General features: G+C 40.1%; 1 protein-coding gene across 2 annotated transcripts in view; it reads right to left on the bottom strand.

The window, feature by feature from the left end:
- The window catches only part of parn (poly(A)-specific ribonuclease (deadenylation nuclease)), a 130,233-nt gene that overhangs the window by 54,279 nt on the left and 52,028 nt on the right, over positions 1–23,926 (bottom strand). For both annotated transcript variants that reach the window (XM_059654095.1, XM_048552773.2), the window contains exons 17-20: positions 22,471–22,581; positions 21,296–21,365; positions 1,796–1,851; positions 858–944 (exon numbers count right to left, since the gene is read on the bottom strand). In XM_059654095.1, the coding sequence (XP_059510078.1) occupies positions 858–944; positions 1,796–1,851; positions 21,296–21,365; positions 22,471–22,581 (324 nt within the window). The remainder of the gene's footprint in view (positions 1–857; positions 945–1,795; positions 1,852–21,295; positions 21,366–22,470; positions 22,582–23,926) is intronic.

The following is a 23,926-nucleotide window of genomic DNA, read 5'->3' as shown; positions in this document are numbered from 1 at the left end:
TGTGCTCCTAAGATGCTGCTTGGCCTGCTGTGTTCATCCAGCTTCACACCTTGTTATATCAGTAATTTGTACATAATAGGTTTCTTAAAAACACACTACAAAAATGAAAAAAGATGATCTGGCGGGGGTGGGGGGGGAAATGAAACAGCTGGAAGCTTTTGGATTTGAGACACTGGTGAATCAAGTGTTATTACAACTCTTTGAAAAGTTTTGCTGATCAAAAACTTTATCACATCTTTCCCACGTACAAATTCTAACGATTCTCTTTATTCCATGTGCAACATCAATGGAAAGCATTTAATGGCAGAACAATGGTCTTTAAGTCTTTGAATTGTATACATTCTGAATTATAACCAATGATGGTATAAGAAGAGGAGGACATGGATATAACATAACATATAAAATTTACCCTTAAATTATTTTTGTGGCAATCTGAAAATTGTTACTACAAATTGGAAAATGGGGACAATGAAACTCACTTTCCCCTACTGTGAGGCTTAAACTTAGCCACGTCATTCCACCAAGGAAACCTGCATGGTGTAATGTTGTTTAAAAAATTAGCTCAGATTGAAAGGGGGCACAGAAATCGCTAGAATGGGCTGGTGATCTGCAGAGATAACACAAAAATCTGATTTACTTAATTCAATACAACTCACCCCAAACAAACCATGTATCTCAGGAAACCAGCTTTGGAGTAGTTATCAACAATAAAATTTAAAAAAAGGGAAAATGCAACTGCAAGTTTAAATTTTCATTTTTAAATCAAGATACAATTTAGCAATCTGATTGGTATTGCAGTATCAGATGAAACCAGCCACTTTCTGAATTAGTTTGCAAGACAAGTAGGTGGGTCCTACCAAAGGCACTGAAAAGCTGGTATAGGTCACTGGTCTTCCACTCCTTTGGAAAACGCACATGGAGAACATGGTCCCTCTTTGGCTGTACTGGAAAACAAAGAGTAAATGCTGTAGTGCCTAATCATAGAAATGTAAGGGATCAAAAAAAAACTTAGCGGAGGAAAACGTAATGAGCACAATTTGTTCTCTCAACATACGAAATCGGTTAAAAATAGATGCATCACTAAGTAAGTGCCAATAACTAGTCATAGTCTAATCCGAGAACAACCGATGGCCTTCTTTATTACAAAAAGCTTTTCATTACTTTCAGTGAGCTGTTGTATAGATTCTTCCTTTTCCCTGGAGGTTGTCTAACATTCCTTTTCAGAAAATAGCCAAAAGAAATGCTACACACTTCAGAAAAAAAAACACATGACCACCACACAGTACTTGATTTTTCTCATACCAGAGTTTTCTCGTAATTGCTTCAGTGCCTGCTGCATTTGACAGTAAATTCTTGGGAGAGGTTTGGCTGGAAGTGTACAGGTTGATACCACATTTGCACTTGCTACTGTGCATTTCAAAACTATGCTACTTCACTTTCGTATGCATTTTAAGCAAATGTTTAAGGTTCTTCCTTTGTTTCTTAAGCAGAATTATATTCACCATTGCAACCCCATGACAGCTTTTAGAATGAGCCCATTTTGAATGATAAATTGCAAACATTTGAAAATTAGCAACTCTGCTACAAGTACAAGTATACTGCAAAAAAAAACTTAAGAGCACACAATTGATCATGAAATGTGAAACAGTGCAAGTCAAGTTTGATTTTAGTACAGAATTATTAAAAACAACCAAAAAGGACTGCCCTGAAAAATGCATTTCATATACACTAGCAGTTTATTTCAAGGGCATGTCAATATACACACTTATACATTTTAGTTCAAGTCCTTACTTACAATCTGGCCCACTCAGATTCAGATAGGGAATGTCAATGACTCTCATTAGAAACAGCCTGTGTGCAAAGAAACAAAACACACACATTAAAAAGGTATAAATCTCACCCAACCTATTTCCGATTACAGAAGTTACACTTTATTTAAACAGAGTTCACAGGTTGAAGGGATGCAGTAGTGAAGAAATATCCAACCAGATAACAATAAGCTGATCATATCTACAAAGCAGGAAATAAAATAAAATCTTGTAGTACCGTCCTGTTCAGGCCCATGAACGCCACACAATTCTGGCACAATCTGCCAAGTCGGGTGTAATCAGATACAAAGTGCTAAATAAACCTTCATCCACTTATGCTCCATTTCCTTTTTTTCGGAAAGGGTCCTTCATGAAATGTTGGTGGACACTGAAAAGGCCAGCAGTCCTTTTTCCATCCCTAACTGCCCTTGAAAAAGAGGTGGTGAGCCACTTTTTTTAAAAAATAAACTGTAGCTACACATCTGGTTCAACTGTTTTAGTTTAAGGCCATCTTAGAAGACAGTTAAAAACAACCACATTGCTGTGGGTCTGGAGTCATATGTCAAACAGATCAGGTAAGGATAGCAATTTTCCTTCCCTAAAAAGGGCAACAGTAACTAAATTAATCTTTAGCAATAATGGTCTTATGGTTGGCATTATTGGAGACCAGCTTTCAACTCTAGAGATTGATTAATTGGATTTATCAATTACTAACCCAGTCACATTCATGAATCACAAGAAGTTTGCATCCAAGTTCAGCAGGTAACAGGGAAGGCAGATGGATTGTTGGCCTTTATTTCAAATGGCATGGAGTGTAGAAGTAGAAAGGCTTTACTGAAACTATACAAGGCACTAGTGAAGACCACAGTTGGAATATGGTGAACAATTTTTGGCCCCTAATCCAAGGGGAGCTATTCTGGCATTGCAGGCCGTCCACAGAAGGTTTACTAAGCTAATATGAAAGGTGTGGGGGACTGTTCTGGGTGGGGATGTTGAATAGATTGGGCCTAGACTCAGTTTAGAAGAAATGAGAGGTGATCCATTGAAACATACAAGATTCTTAGGGGACTTGACAGGGCAGATGTGAAGAAGTACGTGCCTCTTGTCGGGGAGAGAGGCAGAGTCTTAGATTAGAGGGCATAATCTCAGTTTAAGAGTCACCTTTTAAGACAGAAATGAGGCAGAATTTCCTGAGTGTCGTAAGTCTGTGGAATTCTCTCCCATTGAGAGCAGTCAAAGGCTGGGTTATTAAGTATATTTAAGCCCAAAACAGATTTTTAAATCAGCAAGGAAATCAAGGGTTATGGAGAAAAAGCAGGAAGGTGGAGTTGAGGATGATCAGACCAGCCGTGATCTCACTGAATAACACAGCTGACTTGATGGGGTGAACAACCTTTTTCTGCTCCTACACTTTATGGTCTGGTATGACTAAGCTCCTGTCTCTTACTCTCTTTCATGTACCACAGCAATTGTCCAAATCATAGGGAGCAGGAGGAAAAAAAGTGACTAAAAGTGCATGCATAGACTTCATCTGGATAGTTTGATATGCTGCTGTGTTGAAGACGTGAATATAAAGCAGTCATATTCTCATTTAGCCCGAGTGTTCTTGTGCAATTGACCTGTACGATTGGAAGTCACCAAGAGTTTCATCGTGTTAGCAGTTAGTGGGGCTGCCTGTGCTTTCTTTTTAAAAAGGAGAGATTACTACACATTAATAAAATGCAAAAACTGCATGAAGGAGTCAAATTCTTAAAGTTTAAAAAGGCCCCTGGACAATTCTGGTTATCTGAAACATTTTAGGGAGAATAGCCCAACAGAGTTTGCTCCGGTAAGAGGGACAGCATTGTCTTAGTTTCCTGTCACGTACACAAACCTGCTATAACAAAATATCAGGATTAGGAAAATGTAAACCACATTAGTATAGGAAGTTAAGTCATTTGACACTCCTAAACATATCCTATAACTACAATAAAAGCCCGTTTCATCCTCGCCATCTAGGTGATTTACAGAAAAACTCAATTTCCAGATCGCAATGGAACCTTCAAGACCACTAGTGACAAACCTGGCAGTTAAATCAGCATCTTCTCCACCTTGGGCTGAAGTTTCAAAATCTGGCAGCAAATTTGTCACAAATGTTTGTTAGAACAAGCTCTGTAACTTCAAAAATCACTTAATGTTGCAAAATCAAAATAAGCATTCTAGTTTTGGTGGACTTCACAATAGGAAATCTCATTTTCAATGTCTCACTATACCAGACAACTTAGTTTCATATTTATGACTAACAGTAAAGATTTCTGCTACAGCTAGCAAAACCACACCCAGCGTTTAGAACTCAAGGCCTGGCGAGCAAGCAGAATATGTATCAAGTAGGGGCTTGCTCGACTAACTCAAATGAAATGGGATCAATTCCTCAAAAAGGTTTTATTCACCACCAGATTTTAGGACTTGATAAACCTATACTAGTTACTCAGCATCAGCTACTTTTTTTGCATATCAATTAGTCAAAGGAGAGAAACGAGTGAAAGGCAGTGAAACATTGGAGAAGTTGTAACATCAGATTATATCCTACACCTTTTTTTATTTTAACAAATGACTGGCAGTATTAATATTGTAAGAAAACCCCTAAGAGCTGCTTTTCACTTGGACCTTTGCTTCAATTCAAAAACATTATTTCTTCTTGATTGTCCCTCCACCTTGCAGCTCACTGTTCCAATGCCAAACAGGGTAATGGATGAATCCTGTTTTAAATGGCTAACTTGCGATAATGATCACTCTTCAATTATTAACTGATACATACATCTGAATTTTATTAGACACTAAGTGATAAAAATCTACTTTCTATGATCCAAAAATCTTGTATCCTTTAACCGCAGTAAATATCAAAGAGGCTTTGACTTCCCTGACAAGATCAGGAAAAATGAGAATATTGAATATTCTACTCTTCATTTTGCTGCTCAGATGGGCAATTATCCAGTGATACAACAACAAAAAACAAAAAACCCCCAAAAGTAACAAAATGGTTTTGAAGCAATGTGATGTCAATATTCATTTCTGAAAGATTAGGTGGACTCGCAGATATTGAGCTTTTCAGCAAAAGGGCACTTAAGGAAGAGTTACTGGAGACAACAGCAACAATACTGCATCTGCAAGGAAGCTCGGATGGAGTCATGCAGTCTGAAGAAGTCAGAGAGAAGTCACTCAGCCCAGCAGAAGTGCAGGATAAGACTGTGTTTTTTTGGGCGGACTGACCAAGAAGCAGCAGCTAATCGCTCACTTGCTCTTTCTTTCTATCAACTCCATTTACTGAGAGGAGAAAACCCACTCAAAGTCAAAGTCAGTTTGGCCCCTAGAAGCTCGAAGAGGATTTCCTTGAAATCTACCCCCAAAACTTTCGCAAAAAGAGAATTCAGGCAACAGCAGCTACTGCAGGAACATACCCCAATGCCAGCAGCTAGTATTTAGAATAACTTCTGGGAGAGACAGAAGCAAAATGACAACGTCACACTACTAATCCAGAAACCCAAACTCCTGCTATAGCAGATTGAGACATTCAAATTCAAAATAAATCTGGAGTAAAATACTAAATGAAGACCACAAAAATCACAGCTGTGTCATTAGAACAAATTTGCATTTGGTTTAGTCGTATTTATGTAATGAAATCGGCCGTCTCTACTTGGTCCGGTCGACACAAGACTCCAGGAACATAGCAATGTGGTCAACTCTTGACTGGCCTCTGGATGATTACAGTCTTAAGGGGAATAGGGGTTATAGGGAAAAGGCAAGAGAATGGGGTTGATAAATCTATCAGCCATAATCAAATGGCTGAGCAGACTTAATGTGCTGAATGGATTAATACTGCTCCTATTCCTTATGGTCTTAAGGATGGGAAAACAATACTAGTCCAGTACCGTCCATATCCCATGAGTGAGGTGAAAGAGAAAAAAAGAATCAGCATCATTTGGGATAATCTATTTATTTTCATTATGTTAATTATTTTGGCCAAAATACTTTGAAGAAAGGTAGCACTTCAGTTTCTTCTTTAAAAAGAGTTTTCTTCCGTTGTATGCTTGAAAGAGAGACAGTGAGCGAGGGCGATTTTGTTTAAAAAAAGTGATAGACAAATTTGATAATGCAAATACCTATCAATGGTCTTTGTATCTTGATTTGCGCAAGCTTGTTTCTCGTACTAAATCAGTTATTTACTGTCACCTACAGAAACCTGGCTAGCTTGTTTATGTATAAACCTGACACATTCTGAAGATATATATAATTCGTCACCTCACCAACCTGGATTAAAATTTTAAAATTTGATGTGACTAGAAGTGAGGTGGAACTAGACTAAGAAACAGTGCGCCCTTCCAACCTCAGGTCTTAATTGTTAGAACTTTCTTAATGAAAGGGGATGGCCACAGGCAAAATAAAACCCCTTTTTAAAAGGCAAATTTCAAAAGATATTTCTTAAACGTGCCACATCCACCTCACATTAAAGGGTGCAAGAAAGTTTTGAGAAGATTTGTAGCTCACGTTGAGGTGTAAGAAAATGACAAGTGCCTTTCATGATTTCTACATATCTCAAAAGTTGTTCCTAATATTAAGTGCAGTCACATCATTGCAATTGTCGAAAATTTAAAATATATATCCCATCTCAATGGGGATAGCTCAATAATGCATAGAAAGGACAAAAAAAAAAGAGTCTTGTGTAAATTGAACAGAATAGCATTCAAGACGACAACTTGTCCCACATATAGGGCCATCCCTGTCATACAAGCACTCACTATATACCTCCTAATTCTATTAATACATGGAATAACATCACACGAGAGACTGCTGGATTCAGACCGAGGTTCCTAGTCAGTCAATAAAACAAACTTACAGTCAAGCACATGTAAAAGACTTCTTAACTCTTGCTGATAATTACCCCTCTTCATTTTTGGTGACTATGAGAAGAATTAGAACTTTGGATTTATCCAAAGCAGACAGGACACTTCAGTTTCAAGTCACAACTTCCATTACAGTAGCAGCAACTTACATTCATGGAGCATTCTTGCCTTATTATAATGGCTCATTCTTCATAGGAAGATGCGCAAACAAAATTTGACAAAGTTATAAAAGGTAATTCTAGGCATAAAGCTTAATTGAAGTGGCAGCCTTTAAGGAATGTCCTAAAAAGGGAGGAAAAAATAGATTAAGAGGTATTTTCGGAGGAAATCCAGAACTTGGTCTGAGGCAACTGAAGACAAATTGGAAGAATTGTGAACGTCAGGGTCATGCAGGAGGCTAAAATTGTACAAGTATAAAAACCGCAAATGGACCATTTGTTGGAGTCTGGGAGATGGCAAAGACTGCAACAAATACCCTACTCCAGAAAAAACACGGCTTTCCCAGTAGGCAAATTCACCTCTCAATAAAACCACAGCTAAGGACTATCTTCAAAATCTGAGATTGGGTTTTGAAAGACAGCAGCCTTTGTTTTGGAGAGATAATGGGAACTGCAGATGCTGGAGAATGCGAGATAACAACGTGTGGAGCTGGATGAAGACAGCAGGCCAAACAGCATCTTAGGAGCACAAAAGCTGACGTTTCGGGCCGAGAACCTTCTTCAGAAAATGGGGAGGGGGAGGGGGTGCGGGTTCTGAAATAAATAGGGAGAGAGGGGGAGGCGGATGGAAGATGAATGGAGGAGAAGATAGGTGGAGAGGAGAGTATGGGTACGGAGGCAGGGAGGGGATAGGTCAGTCTGGGGAGCGGGATGAGGGGAAATAGGGGTGCGGCATGAGGTGGGATGGGTGAGAGGAAGAATAGGTTAGGGAGGCGGGGATGAGCCGGGCTGGTTTCGGGATGCAGTGGCAGGACAGGAGATTTGGAGGCTTGTGAAATCCACATTGATACCATTGGGCTGCAGGGTTCCCAAGCAGAATATGAGTTGCTGTTCCTGCAACCTTTGGGTGGCGTCATTATGGCACTGCAGGAGGCCCAGGTCGGACATGTCCTCTCGGGAATGGAAGGGGGAGTTGAAATGGTTAGTGACTGGGAGGTGCAGTTGTTTCCTGCAAACTGAGCGTAGGTGTTCTGAAAAGCGGTCCCCAAGCCTCTGCATCGTTTTCCCAATGTAGAGGTAGCCACAACGGGGACAGCGGATGTTTTAGATATTTCTTAAGCATTGATTTTCATTCAGAGTTGGTTGGATTTTGCTGAAGCAATAGACATAACTCACTATGACATAGACAATGTCAGAGTTAATGTTTCGCGTCCTGTGACCCTTCCTCAGATCTCACTCTTCACTGATGCTGCCAGACCTGCTGAGCTTTTCCAGCAACTTCTGCTTTTGTTGCTGATTTACAGTGTCCACAGTTCTTTTGTTTTTTACGACACAGACAAAACTTGATCTCTGCAGGAAGCATGATGCTGCATTCTCCAACTGCCCTGCCTTTTTGTAATATAATATTGTCTTTTTAGGACAGAAGTGGCTTTTTTTTGTTTGTTTTAACTTCCGCACATACTTTCTATGCAGGTTAAAAGTCTACACCTTTTCAGTTCTCTGCTGCATAATGAAGACTTGGAACAATTTTTTTTTATAAAGTAGAAAATCAGTGTGGTTTGTTTTCCAAAATGTGATGTGTAAGTGCAACACTTAAATGTGTTCATCAAACTATTGTTTCCTTTGATCTTTGTGTTGCAGAAATTTCTAGAATCATTTCATATTTTTTTTTGATATATTTTAGCAGCTTTCCTGGAGCAAGTCTGTTTTCCTTCGGATGAGAAGACTTTCAGACATACTCCCTTTATTATGAGATTTAATTGCGGTAAAATGAGGAGGATTTTTATTCACTGAGACACACATGACTATATGCTAGAAATGGCTAGCACGAGGGGTCATAGTTTTAAGCTGGTTGGTGGAAAGTATAGAGGGGATGTCAGAGGCAGGTTCTTTACGCAGAGAGTTGTGGGAGCATGGAATGCGTTGCCAGCAGCAGTTGTGGAAGCAAGGTCACTGGGGTCATTTAAGAGACTGCTGGACATGTATATGGTCACAGAAATTTGAGGGTGCGTACATGAGGATCAATGGTCAGCACAACATTGTGGGCTGAAGGGCCTGTTCTGTGCTGTACTGTTCTATGTTCTATGTTAATAGCCTTCCCAGTACATATTATTCTGATCTAATATTCATGAGTTAAGACCCAAATCAAAACTCACTTCATGTTTACAGATTGAAAACCGCTAAGTCACTTTCTTAACAAGATAATCAAGCCCAGCAGTTACAATGGTTTAGTCTCCTTCACACAGTGACACACTCGGTTTCACTGGAGGCAAACAGCTAAGTCCCACTGATGCCCAGACACCAGCAGTGGCTTTTAGTTCTGGAAAGCTTGGAGAATTTCTTTTCGGCAACTTCACCCATTGAAAGTCTAATAGGCAAGCCAATTCTCAAGTTATACAAAATCAACATTGTGCATGGTTTGAGGTGGCACTGAAACCATACTTTCAACAATATTTAACAACTTTGGAGTATTATCTAACCAGGCCATTCCTGAAACAGCCATGATAAGCCTGAAGTTTGAGCCTCAGGCTATCACCTATGAAGGTGTACGTATTAAAATGCAAAACAGAAGCGCAACTGTATCCAAGTTAGCAACTGCAATATGTTCAGCAAGTATGCAGGAACTGTTTTCAGCCTTTGAGTACACAGTGTTCTCAGTGATATGAAAGTGAAGCAGAAGAAGCTACAAGAAGGGGAAAAAACAAAAGAGACAAATTTAAACCCAGTAATTTTACCATAATTAAAATGTCAAGGCTTCCATTTCCTGGTTAATTTACTTCCAGGAATTAAAAAAAATGCATTTCCCATTTTAGATGCTGGAAGAATTTGACTGTGCTTTTCTTTTTCAGTGCATTGTTCCCATCAGAGGAAAAAAAAAGTATGAAGTGGAATGATTAATTTTCAATCACGAGGAGCCATTTAATGCCACCACATCTCTCTGCAACTCATTAAAGTCCTTAATGGCCAAACAACCATAGCACACAGAGAAAGAAGAAACACAGTCTTGGTGAACACTACTCTGTGATTAGAGAGCTAAATTGTTGGAGAAATTCAGTGAGTCTGGCAGTATCTGTGGAGAGAATGAAGAATAAAATGTTGAATCCAGTGACCTTTCTTCAGACTCAATGTTAACTCTGCTTCTTCTCCACAGATAATGCCAGACCTCTTGAGCTTCTCCAGCAATTTCCAATTTTGTTTCAGATTTCCAGCATCCGCAATGCTTGGTTTTATCTTCCTATTCTGAGAGACTCTGTCATAGTGAATCTTGTTACTTTCCCCCCCCCAGTTCAGACATAGACAAGCTTACAATAAAAATTGCTTTGACAAAACAGAAAAGTCACAATTTCTGCAAAAACTAGTCAGAAACTACTTGTGGTAAACTAAGAAAATCAACGTTACAGAGATTAGGAGCACGAGGAGCTCTAACAGTTCATCCACTTCACCTTCCATCCCAACCTTAAATTCACCTGGACCATTTCGGATACCTCTTTCATGTCTGGCATCTACCTGGAAACCGATATCCATTTCAAGCCTGCCGATTTCCACAGCTCCCTAGAATACACCTACCTTCTTCCATCCACCTTCCTGCAAAAAGGCTGTCCCCTGTTCCCAATTCCTTCGCCTCGACCACATCTGTTCCTGAGACGACGCATTCCACTCCTGGACATCCCAGACGTCCTCATTTTTTCAAGGACCGCAACTTCCCCTCCAGTGGTCAAAAAAACACTCGACCGGGTCTCTCGCATTTCCCGCAACTCACTCACATCCCCTACCCGCAATAACAACCAAAACAGAATCTCCCTCTTCCTCACATACCACCCCACCAACCTCCGGATCCAACACATCATCCTCCAACACTTCCATCATCTGCAATCTGACTCCACTACCAAAGACAGCGGAGCTGTGGGAGTCCAGCCCCACTATCCCCTGCACTTTTCCTTGCAACCGCAGCAAGTGCTACACCTCCCCCTACAGCTCCTCCCTAACCCCCATCCCAGGCCCAAAGATGACCTTCCTCAAACAGATGTTCACCTGCATATCTGCTAATGTAGTATACTGTATCAACTGTTCCTGTTGTGGCCTCCTCTACATTGGGGAAACCAAGCAGAGGCTTGGGGGCCACTTTGTGGAACACATACGCTCAGTTCACAACAAACAACTACTCCTTCCAGTCGTGAACCATTTCAACTCCCCTCCCACTCACTCATCGGACGACATGCCCATCCTGGGCCTTCTGTATTGCAACAATGATGCCACCTGAAGGCTGCAGGAACAGCATCTCATATTTCGTGTGGGAACCCTGAAGCCCAACGTGGACTTTACAAGCTTCAAAATCTCCCCTCCCTCGACCCCATCCCAAAACCAGCCCAGCTTGTCCCTGCCTCCCTAACCATTCCTCCCACCTCGAGCTCACTAACCTCATCCTACTTCCTTGACCGGTCAGTCCTCCCTGGACCGACCTATGCCCTCCCTAACTCACCACCTACACTCACCTTTACTGGCTCCATTCCCACCTCTTCGGCCTGTCTGTCTCCTCTCCATCTATCTTCTCCTCTATCCACCTTCCATCCGCCTCTCTCTCTCTCTCCCTATTTCAGAATCCCCATCAGCCTCTCCCATTTCTGAAGAAGGGTCTTGACACGAAATGTCAGCTTTCCTGTTCCTCTGATGCTACTTGGCCTGCTGTGGTCATCCATCTCCATACCTTGTTATTTAAGAAAATCAATAATTGTGATTAAGATGCATCAAATAATTTCATCATTTCAATAAATTTGGGTTTTCAAAGTAAAGCAGTTGATTTTGAGAAAAAAAAAAGGCCAAAAAATTATTTGGAACAGTAACCTACTTGGATCAGTTTCAAGAAAGCATCAATTATATCAAGTACTGAGCAGAATACCTGTGAAATTAAATTTTTGATGTATTTATACTGAATCTACAACACAGACCAGGGCTACCAGTTTAGTTTTAAGTTCAGTTCAGGAGGAGACACATTCTAACAGATGGGCTTCAGTCTGTGAAGTCTTCTGGCCAAGAAGGTTTGCACAGAAGATTTTCATAGCGTCATAACACAGGTTCAGGCAAACAGAACTGAAAAGTAGTCCTAAAACTCTCTTAACAGGCCAAGAGCAAGAACTTAAAAGATGATGACAGGGGAGATTTAGATGGGACTTCCCCAGTAATCACCATTAATACACTCTCATTCTACATAGCTATGGAGAAGGAGAGGATTAGGCAGAATGGGAGGATATTTAATTGGGGAAGAGGAAACTATGATGCGATTAGACACGAGTTAGGAAGCATGGACTGGGAGCAGTTGTTCCATGGTAAGGGAACTATAGACATGTGGAGATGGTTTAAGGAACAGTTGTTGGGAGTGATGAGTAAATATGTCCCTCTGAGACAGGCAAGAAGGGGTAAGATAAAGGAACCTTGGATGACGAGAGCGGTGGAGCTTCTAGTGAAAAGGAAGAAGGTAGCTTACATAAGGTGGAGGAAGCTAGGGTCAAGTTCAGCTAGAGAGGATTACATGCAGGCAAGGAAGGAGCTCAAAAATGGTCTGAGGAGAGCCAGGAGGGGGCACGAGAAAGGCTTGGCAGAAGGAATCCGGGAAAACACAAAGGCATTTTACACTTACGTGAGGAATAAGAGAATGGTCAAAGAAAGAGTAGGGCCGATCAGGGATAGCATAGGGAACTTGTGTGTGGAGCCTGAGGAGGTAGGGGAAGCCCTAAATGAGTTTTTTGCTTCTGTCTTTACGAAAGAAACGACCTGTGTAGTGAATGAAACCTTTGAAGAGCAGGTGTGCATGCTGGAATGGATAGAGATAGAGGAAGCTGATGTACTGAAAATTTTGTCAAACATTAAGATTGACAAGTCGCCAGGCCCGGATCAGATTTGTCCTCGGCTGCTTTGGGAAGCGAGAAATGCAATTGCTTCGCCACTTGCGAAGATCTTTGCATCCTCGCTCTCCACTGGAGTCGTACCTGAGGACTGGAGAGAGGCAAATGTAATTCCTCTCTTCAAGAAAGGAAATAGGGAAATCCCCGGCAATTATAGACCGGTAAGTCTCACGTCTGTCGTCTGCAAGGTGTTAGAAAGGATTCTGAGGGATAAGATTTATGACCATCTGGAAGAGCATGGCTTGATCAAATACAGTCAACACGGCTTTGTGAGGGGTAGGTCATGCCTTACAAACCTTATCGAGTTTTTTGAGGATGTGACTAGTAAGGTTGATGAGGGTCAAGCTGTGGATGTGGTGTATATGGACTTCAGTAAGGCATTTGATAAGGTTCCCCATGGAAGGCTCATTCAGAAGGTCAGGAGGAATGGGATACAGGGGAACTTAGCTGCTTGGATACAGAATTGGCTGGCCAACAGAAGACAGCGAGTGGTAGTAGAAGGAAAATATTCTGCCTGGAAGTCAGTGGTGAGTGGGGTTCCACAGGGCTCTGTCCTTGGGCCTCTACTGTTTGTAATTTTTATTAATGACTTGGACGAGGGAATTGAAGGATGGGTCAGCAAGTTTGCAGACGACACAAAGGTCGGAGGTGTCGTTGACAGTGTAGAGGGCTGTTGTAGGCTGCAGCGGGACATTGACAGGATGCAGAGATGGGCTGAGAGGTGGCAGATGGAGTTCAACCTGGATAAATGCGAGGTGATGCATTTTGGAAGGTCGAATTTGAAAGCTGAGTACAGGATTAAGGATAGGATTCTTGGCAGCGTGGAGGAACAGAGGGATCTTGGTGTGCAGATACATAGATCCCTTAAAATGGCCACCCAAGTGGACAGGGTTGTTAAGAAAGCATATGGTGTTTTGGCTTTCATTAACAGGGGGATTGAGTTTAAGAGTCGTGAGATCTTGTTGCAGCTCTATAAAACTTTGGTTAGACCGCACTTGGAATACTGCGTCCAGTTCTGGGCGCCCTATTATAGGAAAGATGTGGATGCTTTGGAGAGGGTTCAGAGGAGGTTTACCAGGATGCTGCCTGGACTGGAGGGCTTATCTTATGAAGAGAGGTTGACTGAGCTCGGTCTCTTTTCATTGGAGAAAAGGAGGAGGAGAGGGGACCTAATTGAGGTATACAAGATAATGAGAGGCATAGATAGAGTCGATAGCCAGAGACTATTTCCCAGGGCAGAAATGGCTAGCACGAGGGGTCATAGTTTTAAGCTGGTTGGTGGAAAGTATAGAGGGGATGTCAGAGGCAGGTTCTTTACGCAGAGAGTTGTGAGAGCATGGAATGCGTTGCCAGCAGCAGTCGTGGAAGCAAGGTCATTGGGGTCATTTAAGAGACTGCTGGACATGCATATGGTCACAGAAATTTGAGGGTGCATCCATGAGGATCAATGGTCGGCACAACATTGTGGGCTGAAGGGCCTGTTCTGTGCTGTACTGTTCTATGTTCTATGTTCTAACTGAGATAATAATACACCAAGGCACTAACACTACTGTTGCCATCATGATCAAAATTGAAGGCATTAAAAAGCACATTGGGTTTGCATAATGAAAAGCATTTGGGCACATCAGCAACTTGACTGACAGACACAGACGTTAGAACCAGCCATAAAAAAACATTTCTTTGCAGTTGGCAGCTTACTAAATAATCTTTTAATAACGTTCATAACATACTTATTATTCAGCATGCAACACAATATTTATTACCTGCACTTTACAAGTATATTTTGTAACAAAAATAAAAGCAATTCAACTACATCAGCTAATTTGAAGAGAGAATATCTCAAACGTTTAAGTCAACATTGAAACCTTTTGTCCACCTGGAATATAGATCCTGGTTCCAATGATAAATCCAAAACTTATTGATAAATGGTCACACTTCCACAGCTGGTTTGAGACTGGATCTAAGTTCTGCCTATCCAGGTCACCTGACCAGCTGTCAAAGGGGCAGCATCCCCAAACAAATACACAACACGAAAAGCTCTCAGTTTGGCAAATGCATCATCCTAATAGACTCAGTCATAAAGTTTATCCATGGTTTGAGAAAAGACTGGTAGCAGAAACTTGGATTATGATTTATTGTAATCACATGCACCCAAGTACAGTGAAAAGCTTTGATTTGTGAACAGCACAGGTGGATCATTGCAACAAGGACATACAGATTAGAGGGTGCTCAGACAGAACAAGGCATATAAAGATTATGGCTACACAGGAGGTACACAAAGCAAGATCAACATTATTTGAAATTAGAGAGGTCCATTCAGCAATCTAACAACAGCAGGGAAGGAGCTGTTCTGTAACCCGCTCATGTATGCATCCAAGATTCTGTATCTTCTGCCAAACAGAAGAGGTTGGAAGAGAGCATTACTGGGGCGGAAAGGGTCTTGGATGACTGGAGGTCAAAACTAGAACTTAAGGTTTTAAAATTTTTCACAAGATGAGCATCATGGGCAAGATCAGCATTTAATTGCTCATCTCCAATTATTTTGGGAAGGTGGTGGTGAGCTACATTGACAATTCAAACCTATCACTGCTTTTAGCATTAGGACATGAAAGCAAGGAAAAAGGCTAGAGTGGAAGGGAGAAGGGGGTGAATGAAACTGTTTTTGTGTACCTGATTTAAAATAAACACAACTTTTACATCTTCGATCAGAAGCCCATATGTTCAGTCTCAAACATTACGTCAAATGAAGGAGGCAACCACAGAGGGCAATCTCTATCCCTTTGAAAGCACAGGTGGGTTAGAAGTCAGAAAGCCAAATTACTGGATTGTTGTGCATAAAATATTCTCTTCAAACACAATTTTGAAAAAGAAAAGGACTGGCAGAGATACAAGCAAATAACAATAAGACATGTTCCAGTCCACCTTTATTGGGCACATCTTCATGCTGCAATTTGTGATCTAAAAGATTCATGACACATGAAAGGGCAATTATTTAAAAAAACCATGTCATATTGGCTGCCAGTACCATGTTAGTCCTGTATAGTTCACACTGCTGTTTACGAATATTCTCTTTATCCCTACCCACATCAATTTCCAGAGCCAGAGCCATTCTGTAGCAGCCAAATGTTGGGACAAAACTAAAATATACAACTTTAAAATGTCAAAACACATGAAGGCCCACAGGCTGCATGAGGCAAAATCTTTACAATAGTATTAAGTAAGAAAATTATGCAACTGGAAGCTTACTATGTTACAAGGCATTCATGTGAAAACATGTGGGAATAAATTTTATACAATGCTCCCTGAATAATTAACACGTTGTGATTTTAATCTTGAAGACCAAGTCCACGCTGGTATTAACTACCGAGGAAAGAACACAGCATGAGGGTTATAACAGCAGCTGTTATGACACATTAAAACAGTTCATACACATGTTCTGTTACACTTCCTATTTAATTGATTCATTCACATGGGCTATATTTGAACACTGGAGGACCTTTTGGTAGAAAGGTAATGTCCTTACGTTTGGGACAAGTTGTCTGGGCTCAGGTTGCACTTTGTGTCATAATGCGTCTGAACAGGTTGATTAACAATATCTATATCTGAATACTTGGCACATCTACTTCAACTTGGGAGTTACTTCAAGATGATGTTTTGTAAATTTGCAAATGATGCATGATAACATTGCAGATTATAAAAACTTCTTCACTTTAAACAAATGAAGGAATAGATATTAATTTGGACAATTCTTCATTTTGAAATTAAATTCCAAGATGGCCAGTTATTCACTGATCTCCAACCAGTCCAATCACAGTCTGTGCTATTACTTGCACTTATCAGCATCTTACTTGCACATTTTGCATCTTTTGGAAACATGAGACAGCCTGCAGTAGACCCATCATGCTATAAAAGCAATAGGCCACATAACTAATTATTGAATTGCAGGATGAGCATTTTTTCAAACCCAAGGATTCTAACCAGATCATTCAGTAGAGTGAAAGACCCTCAGTCACCTTGTCCAAAATATGCCTGGTGTGACACTGGGTGGTTGGGGGGGGATATGGAGAAGGGCTACAGTTGAACACAATCAGCATTTGAAAAAAAAGTTTTAAAGAAAGTTAGGTGGAGATGGCTCAATAATTGGGATTGCCATTCCTCTCAGACAGAAGCAATTAAAGTTATGTAATAATGACAATGGCAAATAAAAAGTACTAAATCACTTGCTCTGACAATTATATTGGAATACAATGTGCTCAGAGTACTGTATATTACAGCCACATCAACATTTTCCAGTTGGTGGACATTAACTTTAAATTAAATCACTTCAGTGGCTTTGAATATGGCAAATCTCAGAATACCTTAACCAGTTAAAAACAAGCTATTCATATTGCATAACGTACACTCTATGCATGTCACGAATTACTGCTGAAATAACTTGCGAAAAATAAGGACCATTATTACGAAATCCAAGAGTAAAGCCGGGGGGGGGGGGGGGGGGGGGGGGGGGGGGGGGGGGGGGAGAGAGAGGAGGAGGAGGAGGAGGAGGAGGAGGAGGAGGAGGAGGAGGAGGAGGAGGAGGAGGAGGAGGAGGAGGAGGACGGACAAACAATATTACAGGCATGCATGAGAATCTGAGGTAAGCCGTCCAGGTGACATATCTGAAGCATACTCTAGTTGCTATGGCTTACCCATAAAAACGAAACAAACTTGCCTGCTTTCAGAAAACACCTGCCCGCTCTTCTGTTGTCAGTCCTCCATTTCATTGCATACATACATCATGGGTAATAAACACAGTCTTATGATAATGTTTCAATTAATTCTCACCCACTATAAATATTTGTACTTTAATACATGCATCAATGCCACATTGCGCAGGTACTATAGCTTTTCCCATACCAGCCACATTTCTCCACGGAACCACTTCAAAAAGAGTTCAGCACGTGTTTGGAGAACTCATTTCCCTAGTTCCATACTATAGACTCCAGACTATGTTTCAGAGATAGTAGGAACTACTGATGGTGGAGAATCTGAGGGAGCAAGTTGTACAGCTGGATGAACACAGCAGGCCAAGCAGAGGAACAAGAAAGTTGACATTTCAGGCCTTTCTGAAGGATCTAGGCCTGAAACGTCCGCTTTCCTGCTCCTCTGATGCTGCTTGGCCTGCTGTGTTCATCCAGCTCTACACCTGGTTATCTCAGACTAGTTTCAAACAGGGTTTTATACTTGCCAAGTGTAGTCATTGTCAGCATGCAAGACATGCAGCAGCCAATTTGTGCACAGTATATTCCTATCAACAGCAAATGGGGATAATGTCTTAATAATCTGCTTCTGTGATGTTGACTGAGGGGATAAACAGTGGATAGGACACCAAGGATAAATCCCCTGCATTTGGTTACAAAAAATCCTATTGGACCGTCTCATTCAGGCGAGGCCTTGGCTTAGTGATGCATCTGAAAGACAGCACCTTCAAAAACACACAGCACTCCCTCAGTTCAAGCTCTGGAGAGAATCTGCAAGATCCTGACAAAACAGCGTTACCAACTAAACCACACCTGACAAATCTCAAGGTCAAACAAAACAAAGACTAATCTGCTGCACATCAGCAAAAAAATCTAGCATTCATTCTAGGTTCACGTGCACAACATCCAGAATCGAAATTCACTCCACCACAGATGACCACCACCATCCCACTCTTCCTATAGCACAAAATGTTAGTACAGGAAAGTCAACTCCAAGAGGAACCACAAAACCAAAAGATGTGCAACTTCACCTTTAAATCACTAGGGAACTTCAAGAACCACTGTCATTCTGGTCAGCACCCATAACTGAATGGCTATTTTGCCTTGTTTTGGAATGTTTGATTTGCTCAACTTTAACCCACAATCACCCATCCACATCATTCATTTCCTTTAGCCAAGTGATACCAAGTATGAATCCTTCCAACTGAACATTCAAATGAACAAAGGCTATACTACTGAGAGATTTTTATGCTTTTCTCGCTCTGGTTGACAACTGACTGTCAATTAAAGAATTAAAGATTGTTGTCACATACTTGCTATTTAAATTTACACTTCAATGACTATGCAAGTAGGACAAGTTTGAATGCTAACTGAAGCAGCCAGCCTACATTCAATAAGGAGAACATGACTTATTGGTAGAAATCATGAAACAAAGTTACTTTAGGCTCCAGATTCTCATCACCCAATTGTACCTACTTGTGGAAGAGAAACCACAAATTACTGTTGCCTTGTTCAATACTTGTAGGTGAGTATTAAAAAGGAGCATACAATCATGAAAAAAAGGAAAAGGAAGAGGAAAAAAAAAGGAGATGGTGAAAAGCACAAAACTTGCATTAAAAAATTACTGGGTGACAGACCATACAAATTAAGCCACAGCTTCAGACCAACTCTGTCCTCCAGGCCATCTGGTTGAGCTATAATTTCTGCTGCATGTAATTAAACACAACATTCAAGTAATTATTGAGAGGTACAATTTAATGGAGATCAGATGACAAACTATTGCATTACATTTGACATGATTTTTGAATTGATTTTACTAAGTAAAAAGAATATAACTGCTTAGTCAGGTCTCATAGATGTATAATTTGTACTGGTAACTACAAAATCACCATTCAAGTACAAATGCCCATCTCAAATGGTTCCAAATGGCAGTCAAGAGTCAACCACATTGTGGGTCCAGAATCACATGTAGACCAGGCCACTCAAGGACAGCGGTTTTCTTCCTTAAAAGGACATTAGTGAACCAGTTCCATCAAACTGAGTGAATTCACTAACAAATCTGACTACCAAATTCTATCATCTTCTATTTAAGGATTCAAACCTGGGTCCCCGGAACTTCACCTGGATTAGCAGTCCAGCCATAATACCACTAGGCCATTACTTCCCTGAATATTAAATGAACGGTAGAATGGAATAGATCCAGACATCAGTGACAATTTCTGCTGCAAACTTAAAAATAGAAGATTTGCATTTATGCAGTGCATTACATGATCACAGGGTTCAAAGAACTTTTTCATTCAGTATTGCAATGCAGCAAAGATGAAGGCAGCTAGCTTGAAGACAGCAAAATTTCCAAGAACATTAATGTGATAAGTGACCAATTATTCGTTTACAGAGACACTGATTGTGTTAAGACTCTAGCTGATGTCGATGCTTGACAAGTCAGGACCAAGAGTGAAACTGATTGAAATGAAATGAAGTTACATTTTAACAAACTATGGGAGGTCAGAACAAATTAAGAGTGTCCACATATACACCTATTTAAAACTAAAAAACAATTCTTGAACAAGAGAAATGAATTGTGTTAAACAAGATTAAAATAAAGCTTGAAAGTTATTAAACATCTGAATGGAATTCAAACTATTTCTTTTACCCCAGCAAGGTCCATACAAACTACCAACATAAGCAAAGACCACCATGTCCACACCAAGACTTCTTACTCAGTCTGACAGAGGTGCGACTGGTTTCCTTCAGGGAATTACTGCACATTCACTGGATGCTTTTGCTTCAGCTGATACTCTTATTGAGACATCTAAAACAAACCATCAACTAAACTCAAAAACTTCATAGTGATTACATGAAATTAAACAACAAACTGCGGATTCTGGCAATTGGAAACAGAAATTGCTGATGCAACTCAGTTAGGTCTGGCAGCTTCTGTGGGGAGAAAGCAGAGTTAATGTTGAGTCCCCTGAACTCAGTTTCTAGCAGTCTTGTAAGATTCTTGGTACAGAGCATTTCTGCATCCACTATGGCACAGATATTCACGTGAGTGACTGACTCCCTTCTGGATTTCTTTGGCTCAGTTGGTCCATGGGGTCGTGTCATATCACAACAGCAGAATAATTCTGGTCGTCTCCAAAGTGCTTTTGTTTTATCTCTCGTGTCTCCGAGATGGAAAATGAGACCCAATTTTCTGTTGCTTTCAAGAACAAACGGCATCAGGCAGTGCAACATGTTCTGTAATAGGCAGGAGAGTCAGCCCACAACTTTTGCAATCAAATCCTAGATTGGGACTTCCACACAATCTTCTGATTCCAAGGCTAGAAAGCTGTGCTCTACCTGCATACACTGCCATAACCCTCAAGGGTTAAGTCCAGAAAGCCTGCATTGGGCTACAAAACAGTGGAATTCGCCTTTGCTGTTTTCCTCCACTAACAGACGATGAAACACACAAGCACAACAAAAAAATTCAGCGAAACTGTAGTATGGTCATTTCACAAGCCTGCTCCTTAGCACAATCTGATTTGACTTCCAATGCACAACAATTGCCTCAGATGCCCCAACAATGCTTTAGCAGTTCCATTCCATGGAAGTAAGGCTCCCTGCTCTTCCCCAGCAGCACCGAGTACTTACTACCACCTGTTCCCACCATTATTCCAACCCTGCAGGCAACACACAATAAGTAGCCTGAAAAAAATAGCAATTATGTTCCATTACGATGCTCGAGAAATCGCTGTTTTGGCCACAGCTGCCATTTGTCAAACAAAAAAATGTAGAAACAAGCAAAGTGATAAGAAGAATACTTACTTGTTAATAAAAGGTTCAACCAGTTTAGATTTGGCAGGAACAAAAACTTCTGGAGGGCTAAGGAATGAGCCTAATTGAAGAAAAAAGGAAAAAAGAAAATCTCATTTAAAACACAACCACTAAAATTGAAATTACATTATTCCGCTTTAAAACATCTTAGAAGTACAGTTACTAGGACAAGAACTGCCAAAGAAAATAAATGGGCTGCATTGACTCAGAGGTAGTTTTCATGACTAATAAACAAACATTCATTTCCTCCATGTAACAACTGCTCCAGTGAAAGCATTCAAAATAAAAACTTGACAATAACAAACCTCTAAAATGAGAGAATACTTGTAAAATTGAACATCTAAGTTTTGAGGTAGAAAATTAACAACTAATCAATTTTAAAGTATTATAATACACTCCTGCATTTAAATCCTTGGGCTTAGGTTATGGATATCCCTCCTGCCTCTCACCACAACCTCTCTTTCACACAGCACTAAATGTGCTATATCAAAGCTTTACATGACTTCAGAACCACATTTATAAATGCATTTTGACTAAAACTAAATGAAACAATAGTATTTCAAAGGGAATGTATTATAATTATTAGTCAAACAGCTTTGTTACTGCACTGTGTAAAACTATTTCAGATTATTCAAATTGGTCAATAGCTGGATAATCCAGATTGCAGGCAAAAGGAATCATCTAAAATTTTAACACTTAAACAAGCAGGCTTCACACCATGATCTGTAAGTGGAGAACTTTCCACATCTAATCAATCAATGTGAGACATTTCAATTAAATACTTCACTGAGCAGTTCAAAATATGACTGCGGGCATATACATGATTACATATGATGGCATACCATGGTAGCCAACCTCCTTGAGTGAATTGCAAATCAGCTAATCCTTACAAATACTAGCAAGTCACAGGACAATAATCTAGGAAACTATCTGCCTCAGCCTAGATTTACATAATTATAAGTGCAATTTCTTTGTTCTTTTCCTGCCCCTTGAACTGCAGGAGCAATTTTACATTTCTTTCAAACTTCCTCACTCAATTAGGTATCACATTAGACAAATTCTAGGATCCAGATTTCAGCAATTTTGGATCTCAAACCTGTAATCATTTTGATATTTAATAACAAGTTTTAATTTGCCCAAAACAGAATCTCTTCCAACATCCGTACCTAGATGATTTGCCATTGAGATGAAACACAAGCCGGTTATATATGCATCGTAACCTGCTTCATGTAATTGTTCCGAGGCAGTGTTATAGCTCGGAAAACCCTCCGCACTTTCTGCAAAAGACAAGTAAAACTTCAGATCCCAATGTGTCTTTTTTAAAAAGCAGTTATGAAACAAAACACACATTCTTAAAACAAAGATTTTGTAAATGAAGTATAAAAAAACTTCTCATCTTTCATGCAGAGTGAGGAATATTTATTTTGAAGTTTTTTTAAACTGTGCAGTGACAGTCAACTAAAACTCATGTGGACATGGGCAGTTTTGTAACAAAATTTATGGCAAACATCAAAAATCTGTTCAATTTTCAAGACAAACTACACTTCATATTATGACACTGAAAGTTAATAAACCTAATATACACTGTTCTGATATTAAACATTAACAGCTTGGGCAAGCCAATGTTTGAACACTGAAGATAAACATTTATAATAGATCATGACAACACTGCAAGTCAGTATAGGTTAGGATGTTGAAATTGTTAATGATGAAATTCTCAATTACAACAGAAGACCCACAGCAATCAAAAAGAGACCTCATATAGCTGGTATGCTGAAAAAGATTTGAACTTCATCATACACAGGAACAGAAACAGAAGTTGCTGGAAAAGCTCAGCAGGTCTGGTAGCATCTGAGAAAAAAAAAATCAGACTTAATGTTTCAGGTCTGTTGATCCTTAACTCCAATATTTTCTTCACAGTTACTGTCATACCTGCTGAACTTTTCCAGCAACTTCTGTTTCTGTTCCCGATTTACAGCATCTACAGTCCTTTCGATTTTTATTTTGAACTTAGTCATACATGGCCAAACATAACTATTCAATTGATACCTAAACAGCAACACAAACCAATGATGGTGGGATGTTTACACAAGAGAAGGGAGCAAGACGACTCTAAAATGATGCAAGCCAACATGTAGTAAATGGGTCATAATGACTCATGACATCATCCTGCATTCAGTTCATCCTCCAGTACTTGATTCACAAACCTTAGTCCAAAAATAGATACTTGCATTTTATTTTATTTTGGTCCATCGAAGGATAATCTATTGTCACATGTCAGTTAGTGGAATTTACAGGGAGTTGCTTTCACTTGTCTCCAAAACCCCGTGTCCATTGTTTTGTCCTGTTGTTTGGGGTTGAAATTAGACCCAAGGCTACATAGTTCCAACTGCTACTCGATCGAGGAATTTGCAATTTCTTGAATTAATGGTTTAAAATTTTAGCTTAGAGGCTAACAACCCAAAATATTGTAACATTTCAAATATGTTTTACAGCTCATGTGCCTGATGCACAAGTTACTTGAAACAAGGATGCAGCACATTTTTCTCAAATACTTCCCCTTTGCATATACATTACATAAACCAGCTGTTCCACAAGAAGTGCAAACCTCAAAATTTGACA

This window comes from Stegostoma tigrinum, chromosome 23 (assembly GCF_030684315.1).
Source record: "Stegostoma tigrinum isolate sSteTig4 chromosome 23, sSteTig4.hap1, whole genome shotgun sequence".
Lineage (NCBI taxonomy): Eukaryota > Metazoa > Chordata > Chondrichthyes > Orectolobiformes > Stegostomatidae > Stegostoma > Stegostoma tigrinum.
Note: the sequence above shows the minus strand (reverse complement) of the source record. Positions and strands in the feature narration are given on the sequence as shown.